Source organism: Podarcis cretensis, assembly GCF_951804945.1.
Source record: "Podarcis cretensis genome assembly, chromosome: 4".
NCBI lineage: Eukaryota > Metazoa > Chordata > Lepidosauria > Squamata > Lacertidae > Podarcis > Podarcis cretensis.
The window spans coordinates 41,591,153-41,612,441 of record NC_137173.1 but is presented as its reverse complement, the minus strand read 5'-3'; the positions used below and the strand labels follow the sequence as shown (position 1 = coordinate 41,612,441).

General features: G+C 38.6%; 1 protein-coding gene across 4 annotated transcripts in view; it reads left to right on the top strand.

Moving 5' to 3' along the window:
• Nucleotides 1-21,289, top strand: part of DCAF6 (DDB1 and CUL4 associated factor 6) — a 49,451-nt gene that overhangs the window by 14,300 nt on the left and 13,862 nt on the right. For 2 of the 4 annotated variants that reach the window (XM_079974778.1, XM_079974781.1), the window contains exons 6-11: nucleotides 855-990; nucleotides 3,263-3,477; nucleotides 8,081-8,174; nucleotides 9,048-9,167; nucleotides 11,157-11,399; nucleotides 17,073-17,240. In XM_079974778.1, coding sequence (XP_079830904.1) covers nucleotides 855-990; nucleotides 3,263-3,477; nucleotides 8,081-8,174; nucleotides 9,048-9,167; nucleotides 11,157-11,399; nucleotides 17,073-17,240 — 976 coding nt within the window. The remainder of the gene's footprint in view (nucleotides 1-854; nucleotides 991-3,262; nucleotides 3,478-8,080; nucleotides 8,175-9,047; nucleotides 9,168-11,156; nucleotides 11,400-17,072; nucleotides 17,241-21,289) is intronic. The other 2 variants (XM_079974779.1, XM_079974780.1) reach the window with 2 other exon arrangements.

The following is a 21,289-nucleotide window of genomic DNA, read 5'->3' as shown; positions in this document are numbered from 1 at the left end:
TGTGAATAAAGAGCTATATTGTTTTCAGAACCTGAGATCTTATGATCCTGGCCTGTTTTGGTCCTGATGCTGTGAAATCTAGTGAGGTGACCATGAACTATATAAAGGAAAATATAATTTGTTATTTTTGAAATATGTATTACTTATCTGTCATACTATAATATTGAACAGATATGAAAAATTTGATTTGGTTTGAATTCAGGCTTTTTATGAACTATTTGATATGTTACTGCACCTTGTTATGAAGCATCCTTAAATTCATTGCTAATTAGATAACATAAGAATCAATCCAGCTGTGAAAATAATTTACCAAATTCTTTATGACTGTAATAGTAATAGGATTTATTTTTCTAATTTATACAGAGTTGCTTCCAAGTATGCATTTTGCTTAACTATTTTACCTCATTTTTATAGGCTATACTCAGTATTGTTCCTTTTTATGTTGAAACTATTTGCAGGAGTTAATCTCATTGCGTTGCTCTTTACATCCAATTATCTGTACATAAATCTATTCTAGCCCAATCCTTTTAAAGTAGCTTAGACAATCCCTGCCCCTTGTGATTCACTTTCTGGCCTCTTTATATGAGAAAATCTTAGACAGATGAAAGCTTTGTGTTTACAGCTGCAAGTTGATGTTACTAAACAATGCTTTTGTTTGCTTAGTCTTTTTGTTGTTGCCATACCCGTCTGTTGTCCAATAACATGCTTAAAATATATATTAACAAGGGCCAGAGTTGGCTTTTTCTAAAACACAACCATATTGATTTTTTTCTAGGATTGTATTAGTTGGTGTGATTTAATGCCACTTGTTCTTGTACATTTTAAATGAGTGCAATATTTTCCTTTTGTTCTAGGATATTTTAATAAACTGTAGGAGGGCAGCCACCTCTGTAGCTATTTGCCCTCCAATACCATATTATCTTGCAGTTGGTTGCTCTGATAGTTCAGTAAGAATTTACGATCGACGAATGCTTGGCACAAGAGCAACAGGTAGGACAATACTTGCATGATACTGTAAAACAGCTGACTTTTGAGTACCATAGTTGAAGATTATAGGATGTGAACCTCTTAATGAGATGATTTAATGAAAAATATATTTTCTGCATAAACGGAGAACTTCTCATAATTTTTAAATTTATACTCATGAAAACTTGTATCACACTTTAGAAGGTATTCTGTAATGTGGACTGAAAAGTATTGATGTCCTAAAGTGAAATTTTGACTATGATTCAGAGGCATGTATGCACATTGGCATTATTTTATGTCCCATAGAGCAATTCTTCTCTCTGACCTGCTCTTTAAAATTGACCCTTCTAAGAACAGTTTTTAGGTTTGCTACAAGAGCTGCTGGAAATTCCAACTTAAGGGGGGGGATGGATTCTCTCATTGAATAAATTTGAGTGAACTCCTTTGATTTGCAGCCATGGTAAATAAATGAAGAAATTCTGCTGTTCTTTCCATTTAGTGGTTTTGAGTATAAAGAAATGATGGTGGTCTCAGTGTTCATGGTGCTTTTCAGAGAATATCAACAAAAGGGCAAGCCCTGGCCCTTCAATGAACTGACAAACTAAAATTTGACTAGGGCGGAATATTGATGCAAGGATAAATGGGAGAATATGAAAAAAGTTCAATTACATGCATTTAGGCTTGATTTCAGTAAAGGATAAGAACTTGAGTTGTGCACTTAATGTAGCTAAAAATGCCTAGAAAAGGCTGCAGAATGTGATTTATTATTGCTCTACTCTTTGTTAGAAATTATGAGGTGAGGAAAAAGCAGATGGATAGATGGATAGGATAGAAAGTTTCCATAGGGAGAGTGAGGTTAATGTAAGTACTGTGGAATTATTTTATAGTCTCATTGTGATATTAATACTTTGAATCTAAATTTCTGTTTAGATAAAATATTGTAACTAATATTAGTACAGTTTCTGTTTCCAAATACTGTACGTGATCCTAGTTGGAAATTATGTAGCCAACTTGGTAATGTACAACAATATTGCGTAACCAATCACATTGGATATGTGGCCAGTTTGGAATGACAGTAGACGGCTTTTACTCTGAATTGGTGAATGCTTTCATTTCATTGCGCCCTCGAAAAATGGCAAAGAGGAGGTACTGTGTATGTGGCTTTAAATTGTAGCAAAATGGCAAGTAACCGGGGCATAACTGAGGTTTATAAAAGAATGCAGTGTGTAAAAAAATAGACACATTTTAGGACTAATATACATAGTACAGGCATCCGTTGCGTGTAATTTACTTGCGCACCACCATGTACAGTGGTGCCTCGCAAGACGAAATTAATCCGTTCCGTGAGGCTCTTCGTATAGTGATTTTTTCGTCTTGCGAAGCAAGCCCATTGACAGCTTAGCGGATCAGCTGTTAAGCGGCTTATCAGCGGATCAGCTGATAAGCGGCTTAGCGGCTTAGGAAAAGGGGGAAAAAAAGGGAAAAAAACCCACAGGAACTCGCAAGACATTTCGTCTTGCGAAGCAAGCCCATAGGGAAATTCGTTTTGCGAAGCGCCTCCAAAACGGAAAACCCTTTCGTCTAGCGGGTTTTCCGTCTTGCGAGGTGTTCGTCTTGCGGGGCACCACTGTATATGAGTGGTGCTAGGAAATAAAAAATTCAATTCAAACCTGGAAGTGGCAGGAGAAAGTTGAACAGTCCTTGCAAAGAGACCCTCTCCAGAGCCTGAAGAGGATATCAATGAGGACGGAGGAAGCCCCGAAGAGACCTGAGGTGCAGCAGAGCTTTGTTTACACTGCTCATCCTCCCCGCCTAACAACTGATGGGGGTAGTGCAGCAGCTGCTTTCCCTTGCATCCTCCAGCTTCCTGCTGGCCCCAGAGCTTCAGTTGTAGTTGTGGATGTTTTTGGATATGATATATTTGGTATGGATCGAAGAGAGAGTGGTAGAGAGGGTGTTTAGAGGGTGCTCTTGTCGTCTCTATGCAATTTCAGTTATGCACACGGGGTCTTGGATGGTAACTCCCCATGTAAGTTGGTTGATGCCTGTACTTCTTTAGACAATTCATAGTTAGCTTTCACTACCACAAAATGTGATGGATTAGACTGGGGTGGCCAACTTCCAAGAGACTGTGATCTACTCACAGTTACAAACTGGCAGTAATCTACCCCCTTTTTGGGGGTTCAGGTCAAAGTTGAGCTTTTTTTAGGAAGGAAAGATCATGTAGTAGAAGGCTCATTTGTAAATTGAAGGCTCATGTGTAATGGAAAATTAATTCAATTATTTTTTAATGTAGGTAATTATGCAGGCCGGGGTACCACAGGATTAGTGGCGCGTTTTGTTCCTCCCCATCTGAACAACAAATCCTGTAGGGTAACATCTCTATGCTACAGTGAAGATGGCCAAGAAATTCTTGTGAGCTATTCTTCAGATTATATATACTTGTTTGATCCCAAGGATGACACAGCTAGAGAACTTAAAGTTCCGTCTTCAGATGAAAGAAGAGAAGAAGTAAGTGTTCCACAGTTACTGGTGTTAAAATGATTTTGAAGACAAAAGAGAGTTAATATGTAATGATAAGCCAAGCCCTAGTTTAGCATAAAGACAGACCCCAGGAAAGGAGATCGTTGCCATTTTGCTTCTCCAGTTTATTATTATTTATTGAATTTATATACCGCCCTATACCCAGAGGTCTCAGGGTGGTTCACAGAACAAAAAATAGCAGTTTCCCAGCTTTTGCAATGTTTTGAGCTAATCTGTGGTTTGGATTACTATGTTGTCCAAACTTGGGCTTGTGGTTTGTCTCACTCCAGATAAACCACCAACCAGTTTGAACAACATGCTAAGCCAAACTATGGCTTAGCTCACAGCACTGCAGCAGCAGGACTGGAGGAGCAAAACTCCCACTAAGCCATGATTTGGCTTAGAATTATGTGCAAATAATTTTATTAGCTGTACTGGAAAATGTTTATTATTTAAAAAGGTGCTGTGCCTTAGTGCCATTTTGAAACAAGACATCAGTATAATTTTAATGTTAGGTTATTAGATAGAGATTTTGCTTGTAGATTCAAATTCAGATCCTACTAAGCTGAGCAAATTATTAGAAATATCGTCTATAAGATTGATTTAGTGAGAACCTATACAATTATCCTGACTGAAAAAATATTTAAATAACTGTATTAAATACACCGTTAGTTACATATACTGTAAAAGGTAAAGGTAAAGGTACCCCTGCCCATACGGGCCAGTCTTGACAGACTCTGAGGTTGTGCGCCCATCTCACTTAAGAGGCCAGGGGCCAGCGCTGTCCGCAGACACTTCCGGGTCACGTGGCCAGCGTGACATCGCTGCTCTGGCGAGCCAGAGCCGCACACGGAAACGCCGTTTACCTTCCCGCTGGTAAGCGGTCCCTATTTATCTACTTGCACCCTGAGGTGCTTTCGAACTGCTAGGTTGGCAGGCGCTGGGACCGAGCAGCGGGAGCGCACCCCGCCGCAGGAATTCGAACCGCCGACCTTTCGATCGGCAAGCCCTAGGCGCTGAGGCTTTAACCCACAGCGCCACCTGCGTCCCCTACATATACTGTAGTTACATTTAAAATACACATTTTAGTTAGAATGGATAGGTTTTCATGTAAATGATAGTTGCTTGTGCACACGTTGCTTGTTGTGCACAAATTTGGCCCCTGTCAACCTGTAATATGACTGACCTTCCATTAAAACACCATAAAATTCACTAATTTTAGATGACTGCTTGTATTGGACAAAGAAAATCTATCAATTGTATAGTGTTAAATCGTGATCAAATTACAAATAAAACTGGGAGGTTTCTCATTTGCCATGGTGTTTTGGTATTCTGAATATATTCAGATGTAAACCTGCCAGTCTGTTCCAAGCTATGGCTGCAAAAACTTTCTGGACCAGTTTACCAATATGTAATTCTACTCTAGATATAGAAGCAGCCATGTGTTGATAACAGAATGTTTCCTTGAAGACAAAAATAGCAACATGAAGAGTTCATCTGGCACTATATGTGAGAATCCATCAATAATATTACCCCTGCCCCAAAAACTGTCCTGACCACATATGAAAAAAGGAAGTCTGTGTTGTTAGCAAGCTATATGTAAACTCTTAAGTTTTTTTAAAATATAGAAATGTTGATTATATATAAATAGTTTATTAAATGTCTCCTCCTCACTGCCAATAATATTGATCCAGTCATTTCAATAAATTCTACAAAATGTGATGACTAGAATTCAAAAGAACCACACTAGTTTCACATGCCCTAGGGCTTACATTTATTCAAAAATTGCCACACCACATCCCAATACCAATGCTTACTTTTGAAAGTAAGAGAAGTGGGATCCTGAGGATCATTTAGTACAAGCTCCTGCAATGCAGGAATCTCAACTAAAGCATCCACGACAGATGGCCACCCAAGCTTTGCTTAAAAACCTCCAAGGAAGGAGAGCCCACAACCTCAGGAGGGAGATCATTCCACTGTCGAACAGCTCCTACTGTCAGAAGGTTTTTCTGATGTTTAGTCGGAATCTCCTTTCTTGTAACTTGAAGCCATTAGTTCAGGTCCTAGTCTTCAGAGCAGGGGAAAGCAAGCTTGCTCCATCTTCCATGCGACAGCCATTTAGATATTTGAAGATGGCTATCATATATCTTCTCAGTCTTCTTTATTCCAGGTTAAGCATGCCCAGTTCCCTCAACCATTCCTCATAAGGTTTGGCTTCCAGACCTTGATCATCTTGGTTGCCCTGTAGCATGACAAGAATGTGACTTAGTGAGCTTGAGTGTGCCCCCTTTTCCTGTTTACTGTGGTGTAGCTCTGAGGAGGAGTTTGGAAGCTTTTACTTCCATTTTTGCTTCGCTACAGCTTGTCATGTGGACTGAACTTCTGAAATATGGTTAATGTTTCTTTGAAACAAGCCAACTTTTAACCAATGATTTCAAGTTCCAGTGACATGTCAGGTTGTGGTTAAGGAAGAACAGGAGCAAAAGCTTCTGAACCCCTCACAGCAATACCAGAGGAATGGGGAGGAAGGGAGCTAGAGGCTCACTGCAGCTCATTCACATCATGGTAAACTCTTACTTAGCAGATGGGTACCCAATGTGCTCCTTCAACTCCCTTCAGTCTCAGCCAGCACAGCTAGTGGTCAAGGATGATGGTAGCTAGCAATATCAGGAGGGCACCATGTTGGTTGTTAGCAAGATACATGAACACTGCCAACATCTTTATTATGTATGACCAAGTGAAAATCACCCATTTCTTAGCTCCACTTCAGTGTAACTATCATGCGCTTACCTGACCACCTGAATATCCAAATGTTCCACATGGCTGAATCTGGACTGAAAATTCCAGCAGTGTTGCAGGTGTAGCTGGCGAAAGCTATGTTAACTGATCTCTTGTTTCAACTACTATTTAAATTTAGACTAGTACCCAGTGGATTCTATCCAGGTGTATAAAATGTCTGGTCTGCTCATGTGCTGCAGTCACTTCTGATACTCTCCTCTGAGTGTCCCTGCTGCTAGAGTCCCTGACTGTGAGCTGTGACATGAGCATTGTTAGTTGTGGTGTTCTTTTGGTGCCAGGCAAATACTGTTAAGAAAGAACTAAATTATGTTGGTCCTTCCGCTGCTTTTGATTTATTATTGAGATCTGGTACACATGTGTTTCATGTTCAAACTTCTGCTCTACCTCTGAGGATAAGGAAATATGCAAAATATGCTATAATGTGATATGAGCATAAGATTTGCATGTTCAGGACACAGTTCCACTTCTACAATTCAGTTTTATAGCTTCCCCAGATATATATACAATTGTATTAAAAATATATGAATATTTTGGAACATTAAAATATGCATTCACTGTTGCCATACTACCTTAGTCATCTTCTTTTAATTATCATCTGTACCTAAAGAGACTTACAGTCATACCTCGGGTTACAGCCGCTTCAGGTTGCGTCTTTTTGGGTTGCAGACCACCGAAACCCAGAAGTACTGGAACGGGTTACTTCTGGGTTTTGGCGGTCTCGCTTGCGCAGAAGCGCCAAATCATAACACACACGTGCACAGACGCAGGTTGCAAACGCTGCGGGTTGTGAACTTGCATCCCGCACGGATCACGTTTGCAACCCAAGCATCTACTGTACTAGAGTTGCAGAAAACAACAAGTTTATCCTTCATTCTTGACAGGGCTGAGAGTATAAAATGATTGCTGACAAATACAGGCTAAATTTTAGTGAAATAAGGCATTCAATCCTTTACCCACTTACGTGGAATTAAACTCCATTCTCAAGTTTCAATCAAGCTTCTTTGTAGGCATTTTCTATACCTATCTATCTATTTTCTCATTTATGAAATGTTGAAAGTTCATAATAAAAAATATTGAAGTGGTTTACATAAAAGCAATAAAAATACAACATCCACTAAAATCTTCTAAAAAGATAAAAACAAAATGCAACAGACTCTCAAAAATAGAACTGAATGGTATACAAATAACAATAACTATTGTAACTGTACATAGATTACTTCACCTCATATGACATAGCAGATTGAAGGGTTTTGCAGTGGCAAAATCTGATTTGTGATCCATGGATACAAATTAAATATATGTACAAACATTTTTCACTGGCAGATGTATACCTTAAATATTAGGTATATTAAATATGTATTACTGTATATTTTATTTCATTTAAAATATTTTATCCTAGCTTTTCAGCCAAAGACATTATCACAAGATAAATAAAACTATTTATAATATAAAATCTCAGCTGTCTTACAGTTTGATACAGCATGTAAAAGATCCCTCCCTCTCCCACCCAAGTGGGTAAAAGTCTAATTGAGTACCCCTAAAGTACCCTTTGGATACAGATCAGTTCAGATCCATTATGACTGCACTGGCACAGTTTGTTTCCTAAGCTGTGTTAGTAATCGAAGCAGATTCACCAGATCAACTAAGTTGAGAAAACATTTAGCCCAAATTTTTGGATTCCTTCACTCAAAAACCGAGAATTTCAGTTTGGTTTAATATTTTTACCTTTTCAGCTTATTACAGAAATAAAATGTTTACATCTTAAATGCCCCTCTTGTCATTATTTCTCTAGTTACGGCAGCCTCCTGTCAAACGACTCCGACTAAGAGGAGACTGGTCAGATACTGGACCAAGAGCAAGGCCTGAAAGTGAGAGAGAAAGAGATGGTAATATCTTGTCTTTTGTAGCTTGATTTCAGTTCAAAATCTGAATCAGTGAATAACAGATTATTCTGTTATTCATTTCTGAGATTTATGTTTTAAAAATGGTATTCCTAGCTAAAAGTGAACACTGGTTAGTCAGATAGTGGCACCTTGTTTTACTTGAAGCAAATTCCAACTTTCTGTTTTTTCCAGTAACAGAGCCTTTTCTTACTGCTTTTATCAGCCTTAGTTCAAGTCAGCAAGGTCACTGGCCCTTAATAACATGTACAACATGAATATAGCAGCTCTTATCAAACAGACTACTCATGCTTGGTTGAATCTGGAGAGGGAAATTGTAGATGGATTGAAATCTCAAGCTGCCAGATCTTAACATAGGATTTTCCCTGTCCTATTTCCTCACTACTGAAATGAATTTGGTATTCTCTTGCCACCAACAGGAGGATAGAGGAATTGCCAGTTAAAAGCTTGTGTACAGGTCTTGAAATTACTCAGCTGGGATCACTTTTCCTTGCAGACAGTGAGTCAAACACTACAACTCTTGGCTGAAGCAATTATAGCAGAGAAGGGTTTTTTCCCTCACCCTTTTTTTCTTTGTAATAGTTTAATTAGGTATGATCAAACACCTGAAAAAATGAAACCAGCAAAGCCATACAGACTGGGTGTCTTTAAAAAGCACTAAAAGCATTTTTAAAATTTTGTATACAAAGCCTAACAGTTTCTGAACAATGAAGAATGAGAAAACCAATATGTTGAAAAAACATATTGAGAAATATTTTCTCCTTTCAGAGATGTAAATATGCAAGATTTCAAGTAACAGAAGGAAAATGTACTGTGCTACTTCACAGTAAAAGGATTGACACCTCTCTTTATATATAGGTGAACAGAGCCCTAATGTTTCATTAATGCAAAGAATGTCTGACATGTTGTCAAGATGGTTTGAAGAAGCAAGTGAAGTTGCACAGAGCAACAGAGGAAGAGGACGATCTCGGTCTAGAGGTGAATGTTCTTAACTGCCTTCAGCATGAAATGACAAAGGGATTTTTGAAATAAAAGGTAGTAATCAACATTTTTAAAAATGGCACACTTGGCATAGGAACATGAGAAAAGCCATCTGAATCACGCCAATGGCCCATTTTGTCCAGTATCCTGTTCTCAAAGTGGCCAACTAGATGCTTATGAAAAGACCAAAAGCAGCACTCTCACAACTTGTGATTCCCAGCAACTGGTATTCAGACACACTGCCTCTGACTTTGGAGGTAGAACCTAGTTATTGTAGCCTAGCCTAGTAACCATTGATAGCCTTATTGTCTTTGGATTTTCTTTCTCCTCAGTCTCCCAGCTTCATCAGATATATCTTAATTCTAGGGCTATGACGGAGGGGGAAAAACTTTTCTCTAAACCAAAAAGCTCCAAAATTTCAACCTTCTTCACAGGAGACTTGCTCCACCCCCTTGATATTTTTTTTCCAGCTGTACAACATCCTTCATGAAATGAAGTGACAAGAAGTGAGCACAGTATTCCAAGCACAGTCATATATAGGGTTGTAATATATCTGGATTTTCCCAAACATGTCCTCTTTTTCAGGTTGAAAATGTCTGTCACGGAAGATTTTTGAAATTTGGCAAAATGTCTGGGTGTTTTTTTTACTACAAATTGACTGCTCTTGTGCAGAGCAGTCTCATATAATGTATGTGTGTGTGCATGTGTCATATATACTGTATGTATGTATACATTTCATCCTCCGTGGCATGCACACTTCAATAGCACCCACTGTCTGCAATCTTATTTTTTTGATGCGCATCCGGGCCCTGCTGGTGTGCTTGGTGCCCGTTGTGTAGGAGCGGGCGGGTGGGCAACCCTATACCATATATTAGTATAATGGTATTCTGATATTAGCAGTTTTATTTTCAGTTCCTTTCCTAATGATCCCTAGCATGGAATTTTTCTTTTACAGCAGCATCTTCACACTGGGTCAGCATCATAATTAAGCTATCCACTACAACCCCAAGGTCTTGTTTGTGCTCAGTCACTCCAGCTCAGACTCCATGAGTGTACAGTGGTGCCTCGCAAGACGAAAAGAATCCGTTCCGCGATTCTCTTCGTCTAGCGGTTTTTTCGTCTTGTGAAGCAAGCCCATTGACGGATTAGCGCTATTAGCGGCTTAGTGGCTTTTAGCGGCTTTTAGCAGCTTATCAGCTTAGCGGATCAGCTGATAAGCGGCTTAGCGGCTTAGAAAAAGGGGGGGGAAGGGGAAAAAACCGCAGGAACTCGCAAGACATTTTCGTCTTGCGAAGCAAGCCCATAGGGAAATTCGTTTTGCGAAGCGCCTCCAAAACGGAAAACCCTTTCGTCTAGCGGGTTTTCCGTCTTGCGAGGCGTTCGTCTTGTGGGGCACCACTGTATATGAAATTAAGATTTATTTTTTGATGCAGTGTGTATCACTTTACACTTGTTTATATTGAATTCCATTTGCCATTTTACTTCCCATTCACTCAATTTGGAGAGATCCTTTGGAGTTTATCATAATATTTTTGGTTTTAAACACTGAAGTATTGGGTACCATCAGCAAACTTTGTTATCTCACTGCTCACCCCTTATTCGAAGTAATTTATAAATAAGTTAAAAGGTACAGGTCTGAAGTGGGAGGACTCTACTTTCTACATCATCCTTTGGGAGACTATCCTATTATTCCTGCTCTCTGCTTTGAGTGATTTGACCCTCCTGATGTTCCCTTTCAACTTTATTTTTTACCAATCCCCTAATTTTTGGGAAGTTTCCTCTTTTGAAGTCAAATGTGGTTTGTGTTGGATTTTCTTGGCAATTGTCCATTTACATATATGTAAGTTCAATAGCAGTATGCTCAGTGTTTCCAGTTGGTTTAATGTAGAGTTGAAAGTGTACTGTGCTTAAGATATTCTTTGTTTCAAATGTGACATGGTATGAGAGTCCTCTTTTGAAAAATAAAGTTGCTGTTTTTCTTTAAAGGTGGCAGCAGTAGATCAGATGTCTCTGCTGCTGGCAGTGTCTTAGCAAGTGCTGAAACAGAGGCCACAATGGAAGTAGATGGTCCTGAACAGCTGCAATCATCATCATCTACAGTGTCAGCTCAAGCTCCCTCAACATCTTCCTCAACTGAAAGCCCCCCATCTACTTCCTTGCTATCCTCTCCTGATAATGAACAAAGGCCATCTTTGGAGACCCCTGCACCTCCTACACTCCATCAGTCTGGTATGTTGGAATTAAAGTTTCGATCTTTGGGCACTTTAAGTATCTCATCTATATAGGTTTGTTGAATGTGTGGAATTATGGAATGTGCATTTATTATACCAATAATCAACTAAATTGTGTATGTGGTAGTCGAGAAATATGTGCTTCCAGAAAGAAGACACTCAGGTGGAGTGACTAATCATTTAGTGTATAAATACTACTATTATTTTAAATAGCCCTTCACTCAAAGCTCTGTGATGTTGGAGTTTGGCTGTAACTTGCTACAACACAGTCAGTTATCTGTTGTGATCTGCCTCCCAAATGGCATGAAACAAAATATCTAGTTCTCTGTCAACTATCATCAGGGCTCTGCCCCAGCATTTTAACATTTTTGAATATTACAGGAACATTTCCTGAATTGCATCCTATTTGGTTGACAGTTTCCCCAGCCATCTGGGACTTAACTATTAAATTATTCTGACTATAGTTGCTTTGACTAGAAAAAAGACTTTTTTACACAGGTAATGTATTAAAGCTGAAGTAACTCCATTTTATAACTTAAACTAGCAAGACTAGAAACTTTGGGTGGGCTCCAGAAATGTGCTCAAGGGCTTGGGTTTGCCATATCACAAACTGCTTTTGAAAGATTCCTCTTCTTCAAAAGTTGCTTGCTTTGTGGCATTGGGTTTACTGTTGAAGAAACATGAGTACAGTGGAACCTCTGGTTACGTACCGTCCTCCTTACGAACGCTTCAGGTAACGAGCTCTGCTAACCTGGAAGTAGGTGCTCCTGGTAACGAACTTTGCCCTGGGATGCGAGCAGAAGTCACGTGCTGGTGGCGCAGCAGCAGTGGGAGGCCCCATTAGTGAAAGTGTGCCTCATGTTAAGAATGGTTTTGGGTTAAGAATGGACCTCCGGAATGAATTAAGTTTGTAACCGGAGGTACCACTGTATAAAGACTCCTTTGACACATGCAGCTAATTGTGCTGTTCTTTGGGTTCTTGATCACTGCAGTTTGCACAGTTATGTTAAGTAACCTTTCCAACAATTGTTATCTCTTTAATTGTGGTAAACACACCATAGGCAAAAATTAAACAACACGTAATCCTAGAGATTTTGGTTATAATAGCACTTCATTTTGTACCACTTCTGCATCTGTGTTCATGCAGTTTGATATGTTTGCTGCCGCGATATAAATAGAAAGCACTGTCCAGGCCCCCTGCTTCTCTTGGGCTTCTTGAATTGGGCTTTTCTACCTATAGATGTGTGCCAACTTATCTGTGCTCTGATGGCCATATCCTTTAGCAGTAGGAGATACAGTTTCTCATTTATCAAAAAGCAAGAACTCACAGTAGACCTATTTCCCTTCAGAAATGGAGTGGCATGTGTACAGAATTTGATAGCTTTGCTGTTTGGATTGTTGGGAACTTCTCCTTCCAACATATGCCTTGGTTTCCTTTCTCAGTCTCTCTGTGCTGTTGTAAGAATACACTTTTTTCAGACAAAAACTTGCAACTTTACCAAGTACAGTTATAGAAAATGGGAAAGAAATGAGGCTTCTAAAGTAAGTACTATAGGGAAATGGACTTCAGAACTGCAAGTTTTGCTTCAGAGGACATACCGAGAGGAATAGTAGTGGAATTATGCTCATTTTGTTAGGCTGCTTCACACTTTACATTCTGTTTTACAATGTCATTCCATTGTTTAATTATATGTTTTGGATTGGTTTAACTGTGAATTGTGTCAATTTGCTGGAAGCCGCTTTCAGGACAGAAAGATGATGTAGGCTTTTCTATCCTATATGCAGTACAGCGCAGTATAAGGGAAGCTGTACAATTGTGTTTGAAAACTACTGTACATGGGGTATTTTTGTGCGGAAGAAAAATGTCATGTATGAAGATGCTATAAAATTCATATATTGAAACCCTTCCACTGCCTGAAGCCCTGTAATTTTCAGGAATGAAACTGAGAGATCAAGTAAAAGTTTTCATTTAATAAGCTGGGCAAAGGCTAATGAACGTTAGGAGGCCTGTTAAGAGTCATGCTCCATTGTTCCCACATTCCTCAAATATATTGCATCCTTAGTCGCACTGGCATTTTCAAGTCGATCCAATTGCTGGCTACTGCTCAACTGAGTGCCTCCTCCATGAGAGGTCTGGAGGGTGGCAACATGAGAATGGACCTTTTCTGCTCCCTGTTAGTGGAATTCTCTTCTCAGGGAGGTTTGCCTGGTGCCTTCATTAATATCTTCAGGCCCCAGGTGAAAATGTTTTCTATAACCACATCTTTGGCTGATTAATATACTATGACCTTTTAAATGTGTTTGTGATATGGGGAAATATTGGTTTGTTTTTGTTTTATTATGTATTTTGTGTTCTCATTTTATATTTTTATGTTATAAACTGCCCCATGATTTTTAGATGAAGGGTAGCATGCAAATTTGATTACATAACAACAACAACAATGCTAGTTTTGTGGTTCTTTGAATCCTGACCCTAGGTCTTCAGATCTTTCAGAGGAAAAATGTTTATAAATAAATATGTAAAAAATAATTGCATAGCAGTCCTTTATGACTTTAAAATAATGCTTGTTCAGCTATAATATGGAGTTACTCCAGATAGTTATCAGATTTGTAAATGTTGAGACTTTTACAAAGTTAAATTACTGTCTGTTGAGAAAGTAGCTATTATTCACCTAAGTGAATCTGGTTACAACGTTTGTGTTCCAGAGGAGTTAGTACGTTTGTGCCATACATTGTGTTTGCTTGTAACATTGAACCATAGTATAATGCTGCATGGATGAGTCTGAACAAACGCAAGCAAAGGATTGAACACTCTCCACTTACTTCATACTGCATGGACAAGAATGAATCATTACAAGAGTTCAGTTTTAGGAAATCTCTGCATAGCATTATGTTCAAACCAGAGACATCAACTCTCGCTTGTTTAGTAAGCCAGTTTCATAACCCTTAGTTTGAAGTTGGCTTACTATTGATGTAAGAATTAAAAGACCAAGGGTGTAGATTTTGATATTTAAAATGTTCCAATATTAATTTTATTGAACCTTTGGCTAGAATGTATTCGGCTTGATTTTGTGTGCCTGCATTTCATGACTCCTATGCTGCATTCCTTTCCAATCTGACCCTGAAAATGGCACAAATGATCATGAAGGATGTTTTGTTATATTTGTTTTGAGTTAGCACCAGGGTGAAATCTGGCATCTCCTTGAAAGGTTCCGAGGAAGAGATAGGGACAGGAATGTCAACAACCCTGTCTAGGCCTGATTGCTAAGGACATTTGAGACCCAAATGGCCAGAGCAGTTAGGGACACCCCAAGGTAATTGTGGAGGTGAAGTTAACGGTATGGAGCCAATGCCTCTCATGACCTGTAACCTTTCTTGTTGTATGTAGAAGGTTGTTTTGGAATGTTTTGATGTTTATGACTCTTTGTGTGCTGTGCCTATGAAACCCTTGTTCCGATGCTCCTTGTGGCAGACCTTCTTCTTAAGTGGCTAGAACAACCACGTTAAGTTGAGCTCTGTCCTATTGCAATAGTATCTAATAAAGTCCAGGTCCCTAACTGGATCTGCTGGAGCTTGCTGTAATTCACTTGGTTCCATGTTTTGTTTAAAAGCTGTTCCCTTACCTGGGTAATGAACAAGTGGTGTAGAAATAAATTCTTACCACACTGTGAAACTGACCAGAGTTTGGTTTAAAGCAGGACCTCTGGTTCAAATGCATAGCAGAGCAGAGATTCCTTAAAAGTAAAACTAAACTCTGACAATGTCCTCCTGTCAGACAAGAAGGGGTATGAGGGGAACACAAAAATGTTTTCCTTAGGCTCATTCATGTAGTGCTGAACTATGTTTTATTGTTGCTTGTGAGCTAAGCTGCTGTCTCTGTCAGAGTTGCTATGTGAACCAGGTAATGTAACTCAACAGAGAGAATACAATTTTTACTTAGCTTATTCCATTTGCAGATGGCATTACTGTCATTGGGGAACTTTCATGACTTTCCTTTTCCCATGCTATGCATTATGGGGTTGTGCATGCATGTTTCTTGAGACGCTTTATTCTCTCATGAAAAATCAAATCATCCAAACAATTAGATCACAATAATAATAATAATATTGTATTTTACTGTGTTGTGGCTGTTACAGCCAAACTTTTCTTTAGGCTAAATAGTCTAAACAAGTTAAATATTAAAACCAGTTTAAAATTAATTTCCTACCATTACAGCTTAAATGAGTTGTTACTCAGAGACCATTAGAGTTTTGTAAGCTTGGTTATGAAACAGACTGATCTAATTAATAGTAAATATGCAAAGATATCTATATGCCTACGTTAAGTCAAACACCAGCTGATCTTCCCTACCTATGAAAATATTATTAAAATCAGTAATTTTAAAGGGGAACTCACTATTTTTTCTCTACCTGTGCTTGTAGTTCCTGTTCTTATCCATTTTTAATCTGTTGACCATTTCAGCAGAGTTAGCCATTTCAGCAAAAATGCTGCTGCTTCTTTTTAGTAGACTTTGGTAACCACAGGTTTCTCACTTTTCAAAGAATCATTTCGAAACATTGGGCTGCATCAAATAGTGGCTTTCCTTATTGGAAAACACTTCTGCTTTCATATGTTAGGGCACCCGATTTTTGCTAACTGCTCCCTCAGTGAGGAGGACCCTTCTAAGTGCTGAGCGATCCTCCTGAACAGAATGGTGTATGTCTCAGAGGAATGCATTAGTTGAAGGGAGGAGAATCTGCCAGAATCAAGTGTCCCAGCTTATGTGAGCAGAAGTGCTTTCCAATAATTTCTCCAATATTTGTCTGCCTTTGAAACACTTTATACATTATTTTCCCCCTATGCTGAGATAGTCTCCATGTAATTTTTTAAAATGTATTGTAACATGTGTAGAATAACACAAGGGGAGATTGGACTCCTGATCTATGCAGAAGTTGTCCATTCTGAGTATCTGCATTATGAAAAAAATAATGTCACTCTTTCCCTTATTACAATATACACAAATCTTTCTACATCAAGCTTCTCTCTCTGTATTGGGGAAAAAAGTATGAGATAAGTTTCTTATTTCAGTGCTGTATTGGTCTTAAGGTTACTTCCCAGTCTCAGCTGTGTTTTATCACATACCTTCTCTATTTGCTACAAAAAAATTACTCATAAATAGGGAACATGTGGCTGCATTACTTATGAAAATTTTGTATTAGGATTTAAAAACAGAATCTGGTGGGAAGAGTCACTTTTTAAGAACTGTGCTAGTCACGCTTCAGTTCTCTCTTCTTCCTAATACCATGATGTGTAATGCAAAAGAAAACTTTTAAGAGAAAGTGTCATCTATTGCACAAAGGATACTCTAGGAAAGCTCCATATGTATGTGTTTCATATCATCATGCTTTTTTGGTACATTATTCTTTACTTAAATGGCTAAATAATTGGGTAATAGTTGGAGACAATGAAGCATGAATAATGAGCTTCATAATTCCTATAATTTAGAAAGGAAATAACCAATAAAACACATTTTATTTTCCTTCTGAATATTAGTAGTTTGCTTTTAAACAAAACGTTTGCTGCTTTTATTTCTCTACTCAATATCTATTACCTCGCTCTTTAGTCTTTATGTTCTTTTTATCCTGTGTTCTATGCCTGTTTCTTTTTACACCCTTTTTTTCCTGTCTGTCAGAATTAATGGCGCCTGAGTTAGCTATACTCCGTAGGGGCCTGCAGCGGCTGAGGCTTAAGAAGGCTGAACAGCAGAGACAGCGAGAGCTAGCTGAGGGTTCAGCACAACAGTCCTCCAGCTCTGATCAGTCTTCCCCTAAGGGATCCCCACAGGACCCTCAGCCTACAGGTTGTCATTTGTCAAGGTTTATTAAGCAGCTGGTGTAGTTACATAGTTTGTGCTGCTACTGTTTGCTGAGATGCTTCCCCTCAAGAACAAGAGAGTGAATGCAGTTGCTTCTTGCGTGTTCTTGGCATTTGGTGGTGTTCATTCATCACAGTGCTCCAAAGTAACTAATACTTGGCTGAATATCTCCTTACTTCTGTAACAATTTTGTTAAGTATAGTTCCTGTTTGAATAATATCTGATCCATAAGATTGACTGCTTCACTATGCAAAGTTGTAGAGTTAAGGGCTTCCCATTCCAGCCTGATGCACTGAAAGAAAACTAACCCTAGCACTCACCAATGTTTAACTTTGGTTTCAAATCCCATGCTTTGTCCTCCTCACAAACCTGAAATGAAGTGGCATTTTAAGCAGCTCTTTCACATCAGCTAGGAGAAAGAGGCCCCTTTTCAGATGAAGTTATTTTGATTTCTATAGACTCTTGTTTGGGCCTTTTTGAATTTTGCTTTGGGTGCTAAAATGACCTTAGCTGAAAATAATTTTGCCATATTTATGTGTGGGAATGATGCATCTTGGCTTCCTGTTACCCTTGGCTGTGACACATACCTCAGTTTAGGATAGATGACATTATTGTAGAACAGGGTGACTTCCATTTTGAGTGGTATCAACCATATTCCTGATCAAAGTTATGCTTCCCCCAGTCAAACTGCATTGCCACAATACTTGCTAATTGGTAAACTGTTAAAATGCTGATGCATGGCAAAGGGAAGTTTCTCAGTTCTTTTCCTCATAATTTGTACTTTTTTTAGTAGCTGGTGGTAAACATTTTAAATAGACATATTAAGGGATCATGAGGCATAATTGTTTGTAATGAACTTGAGAAGTAAAACTCCACTTGATCTTTATAAACGTTCACATCAAAAACAAAGAAATCTGGTTCATACTCTGCCTCTGCATGTAGATTTTATATGTGTAGAAGCAAGTTTTGGCTCTTCCTGTCTTATACCATATGTAGAAGCTGAAGTTTAAAAGGCAAAATGCTTGAAATTGTCATAAGTAGACCCACTTCATGCAACTGTGTGCTACAAAATGGCTATGGGCAGATTATGTAGATTTTTATGCAACATGTGTAGATTTTTATGTAGCTGAAAGATTTTAACACATTTAGGCTTGATGGTGAAACATTTTGATCTTAAAGCTTGCTGCACACCCCACTGAGCCTTATACCTACACACTAGGAATATATGCAAGTAGTTAGGTGATATGTTTTCAAGTGTATGTACTCAGAAGTAAGACACATTGAATTCTGGGGGATTGGCTTCCCTGAAAGTTCATACAGGATTGCTGCTTTATTGCCTTACATTGGAATTATTTTGAATGATTTGTTCTCAGTTCTTTGTATGTGTGATCTTAACTTTATCACTCCCTCACTTATACAGGTTTGTAGTTGAGGTGAATTTAATATATTTGACTAAAACTGATTGTAAATCACATTTTCTCTCTCAAATCACTGGTCTACCTGAGACTGAATTACTTGTGCAATGTCCTATTGTAGAAGAAATATAGATACATTTTGGATATGTTTGATTAGAGTAATTCATACTTGGATCCTATGATTTTGGAAATGGAAGTACAGTCATCAGTTTTCTCTCTATAGATTTGGGAGCTGATTAGTGCAGGTTGCAACTATGCAGGTTTTGCTGACTTGCAGATTGATAAGGTAGCAATGCAACTTATGTTACACTGCATTGCAATTCTGTGAACGGTATATACTCACCATCACTTACATGTACTTGGTACCAGGAGTGCCAACTTGGCCCCATGACCATTGGTGCCCGGGGCTGTGGATGCCATGCAGCATGCATGGCCCTGGCATGGAAATTTGTGGGTGCCCAGCCCCTTCATGGGGAATTTTTTGGGTGCTCAGGCACCCAGGGCCCCAGGAGTTGGCACCTGTGCTCAGTACTTTTGGTCTTATAGGACATGGTTTTGCAAAAAGAGAGACAAAGCTTCTGGTGCAAATCACAACCAGTGGACCAGAGCTACCATTGCAAAACTACTTCCAATTACATTACAAACAATGTACAGTCGTACCTTGGAAGTTGAACGGAATCCATTCTGGAAGTCCGTTCGACTTCCAAAATGTTCTGAAACCAAAGCGCAGCTTCTGATTGGCTGCAGGAAGCTTCTGTAGTCAATTGGAAGCCCCATAAGCCCCGTTGGACGTTCGGCTTCCAAAAATAGTTCGCAAACTGGAACAGTCACTTCCAGGTTTGCGATGTTCGGGTGCCAAAACGTTCGAGAACCAAGCTGTTCGAAAACCAAGGTACGACTGTATTGGTGCAGAAGATAAAGCCCAGCTTAGAGAATTGCCTTGGAGCAATGATACCAACAAGACTGGGTTCTGTGTGGCAACCTCAAGTCTTCTATTGGCATCATGTCAGGAGCTTTACTAAGACAGAAGAGGCTTCCTTTCTTTGCAGAGCTGCACGTCCTAAAATTATAGATTGGGTTGTGTTGTCCAGTGATAGTTACTGCGTGTGTGTGTTTGTGTGTGATCACTAAAGCTTTCAGCTATGTTATATATGTTTCAGGAGTTGGTTGTGATTGCTTCTGGTGTCTTGTTTGTAATATTATGTACTATATAAGTTCAGGCATCTGTAGTCAACCATCTTCCACCCTACATATTTTGCTCCTGTGCACCCCCCCATTTTTTGGCCTTTTCATCATTTTTGCTTATCTTGCACCAGAGAAGAAAACTACTTATTGAAAATAGGTTTTAAATTTGTCCCCAATTGCTCTTGAGCTTTAAAAATCTGTTTTTCCTCAGGGAAAACTGAAAGGTAACAACACACAGTTACTAACAATCTACTAATAAGAAAATGAAAACAGAGTCTATGCTTCTGCTATTATTCATGTAAAGGTTGTTAAGAATGTTTTAAGTTTACACATGTACACGAGATTAAGTTCCATTGAATTTACTACTGAATAGTGATGCCTTCGGTAGTGCTACAAAACTCTTGTTAAAAAAAATGCTTGTTTGGTTATTCAAAATTACACAAGGCTGAATGACGCAGTTATAGGAAAACCTTTGTTGTGTTTTCTAGTTATAAAAACCAGCAAAATTAAGCAATTAAAAGAGTGGGAACATTGTGCTGAAATCTAATGTTTTAAGACTTCATAGAGAGACAAAGGCACAGGCAGGTTGTTCAGGCAGGCAGCAATGTGCAGAAATACAGGGTGGAGCCTGACATGCACAGCAGCAACAATTTCTAATTAAAGAGCAATAGAAGGCAAGGTTACCAAAGCACTCAGGGCCAAACTAGAAGTGTATTATTGAAGGGTTTTTTTCCAGCAAGAGTTCATAGGAGAGAAAACGTCATGTTCCAGAGTCCTATCCCATTTCCATTTCCATCTTGATTTCGCTTCCTGTTTGGAAATCCCTTCCTTCCTTGCCTCATTTTCATCAATTCCTCTCTGGTTTGCCTAAAAAGTTTTATAGTAATAATTATAATTAGTATTTATTGGATTTCTATACCTCTCTTTATTTGAGGATCACAGGGTGGTTTACAATATAAAAAGACAAAAATATGTAACATAGTAACAAACAAAAACAATAACTCCATAGATTTGTAATTAGGGTCTGGCAGAAGAGGAATGTTTTTGTTACTTATCTTTAGGCACCAGGCAAAAACATTATATATAATATAATAAAAACACATATAATAGGTAGCACAAGATCTCTTTGTTTTATATAATTTATATCCTGCATCTTCAAACTAAGTTCAAACTAATTAATATATCCTAGGTGGAAAGTACAAATATATTAAAACTAATTTAACATTTCTAAAATCCAATGAAGCAGCAGTAACAGTGAAAACAGCAACATCATAGGAAGCTATTTTAAAAGATTTGAAAAAATAAAAATGTCAAAAAGACATGAAAGTAAAAGAACCAGATGAGCCTCCTGGGGAGAGTATTTCACAACAGGGGTACTACATATGAAAATATAATTTCCACAATTGCCACATGATTAGCATATAGAGCAGGGCC